General features: G+C 30.7%; 1 protein-coding gene across 1 annotated transcript in view; it reads right to left on the bottom strand.

Moving 5' to 3' along the window:
- Nucleotides 1-1,508, bottom strand: part of LOC117124598 (72 kDa type IV collagenase-like) — a 16,678-nt gene that overhangs the window by 4,162 nt on the left and 11,008 nt on the right. The window contains 1 exon segment of the mRNA XM_033270892.1: nucleotides 314-344. Coding sequence (XP_033126783.1) covers nucleotides 314-344 — 31 coding nt within the window.

Genomic DNA, 1,508 nt, shown 5'->3' with positions numbered 1-1,508 from the left:
ATATAGGCCTATATATGTAAGAAATATTTAAAACATATAAAAAATAATTATAAAAGAAAATGCTAAAAAGAAACTGCAGCTCTCTGCAGGTGAAAAAGGTGCAGCGAGCAGCTCTCTGAGATGGACATGCTCCTTATAAGATAACATTAATATTATTATTTTTTCATATAAATTAAGACAAGAGATAAAATCACTAAAAATGCCGGTTGTGAAATAATGAGGTCACACTAATGCGCATGTTTGTGTCTCCTACTGTTAGTCGAATTCATGTTAACAGACTAACAGCCGTACATAATAATGTAATGCTTCCTACCACATAATAGACATACAGTGTGTTAGGCTTCCTGTTTCGGATAAGTGCGTACAGTATGTAAATGAGGTTAAACACTATCCATTTGTTGATGTTTGGAAGTTTAATTTTTAACAAAACATAAAGGAAAATATAGGGTGGGGGATGAGGGCCTTATTTATCGATTACGTAAACTCTTATATTAGCCACTTTATAAGACAACATCTTAATCATATCAAATATAATCATATACAAAATATCTCAATAAAGAGTTGAATCATTCGATAAAAGTTAAATTAATATCATCTAATACACGTAACGACGATGAGCTTGGCTTGAGAAGTAGAAGTATTCGGATTCATTCCAATCGTTAAACCAAACACAATGAGAGTGTGGCTTTCAAGTGCTGTGTCCTGTATAGTTTCCTGAAGAAGCTAGCAACACCAAAATGCATTTGATTGATTGGTTGGTTGGTTGATTGATTGATTGATTGATATAATGACTTAATTCAGTTCCCTTTGCAAGCAATCGTTAAGGCTAGGTCCGTTGTTTTTATAAGGATATAGAAGTAATATAGAGTCGGTTTATTGTGATATTTCTTTTAAAGTATGTCTAAAAAAGACTAACAGGAATGCCCCGGTGTTTTCATATGAGTCACAGAGTCACGGGATACACTAAAACATGATACGAGTAATAATGATAGACGTCATAATAATAATAATGATAATAATAATAATAATAATAAATAATAATAATAATAATAATAATAATAATAATAATAATAATGATAATAATAATAATGTTTCTAATTTCTAAATGAATATTGAATAACCATTAGCATAATGAGTGTTATAATTACCATGCCCATTGTACAGTGACAAATCGGGCAGAACTATCTGTAAATGTTATGTGCGCGTTAAAATGTATGCTATTTGTACATGTGTGATAATATGTCATGGTCAGCTCGCATTCATTATGATTCACACGCTATCTATCGGAAGTATAAAACATGTAAGGCATTGTCAAATAGCTCAATCGTTGTTGCAAAACAAATTACAAAAAGGCATACTGTTGTTGAAAATATTGGTAAGCATATAGAAAACGGCACAACTAGGCGTATAATAATATTATTTAAATAATAATAATAATAGGCCTACATATACACATAAATTGTATAGGCCTACATATTATAGACTAAATATAGGCCTATAGCCAAGTT

This window comes from Anneissia japonica, unplaced genomic scaffold (assembly GCF_011630105.1).
Source record: "Anneissia japonica isolate Jap-2015-1 unplaced genomic scaffold, ASM1163010v1 scaffold287833_len2544123_cov190, whole genome shotgun sequence".
Lineage (NCBI taxonomy): Eukaryota > Metazoa > Echinodermata > Crinoidea > Comatulida > Comatulidae > Anneissia > Anneissia japonica.
This window is presented reverse-complemented; position numbering and strand designations above follow the sequence as displayed.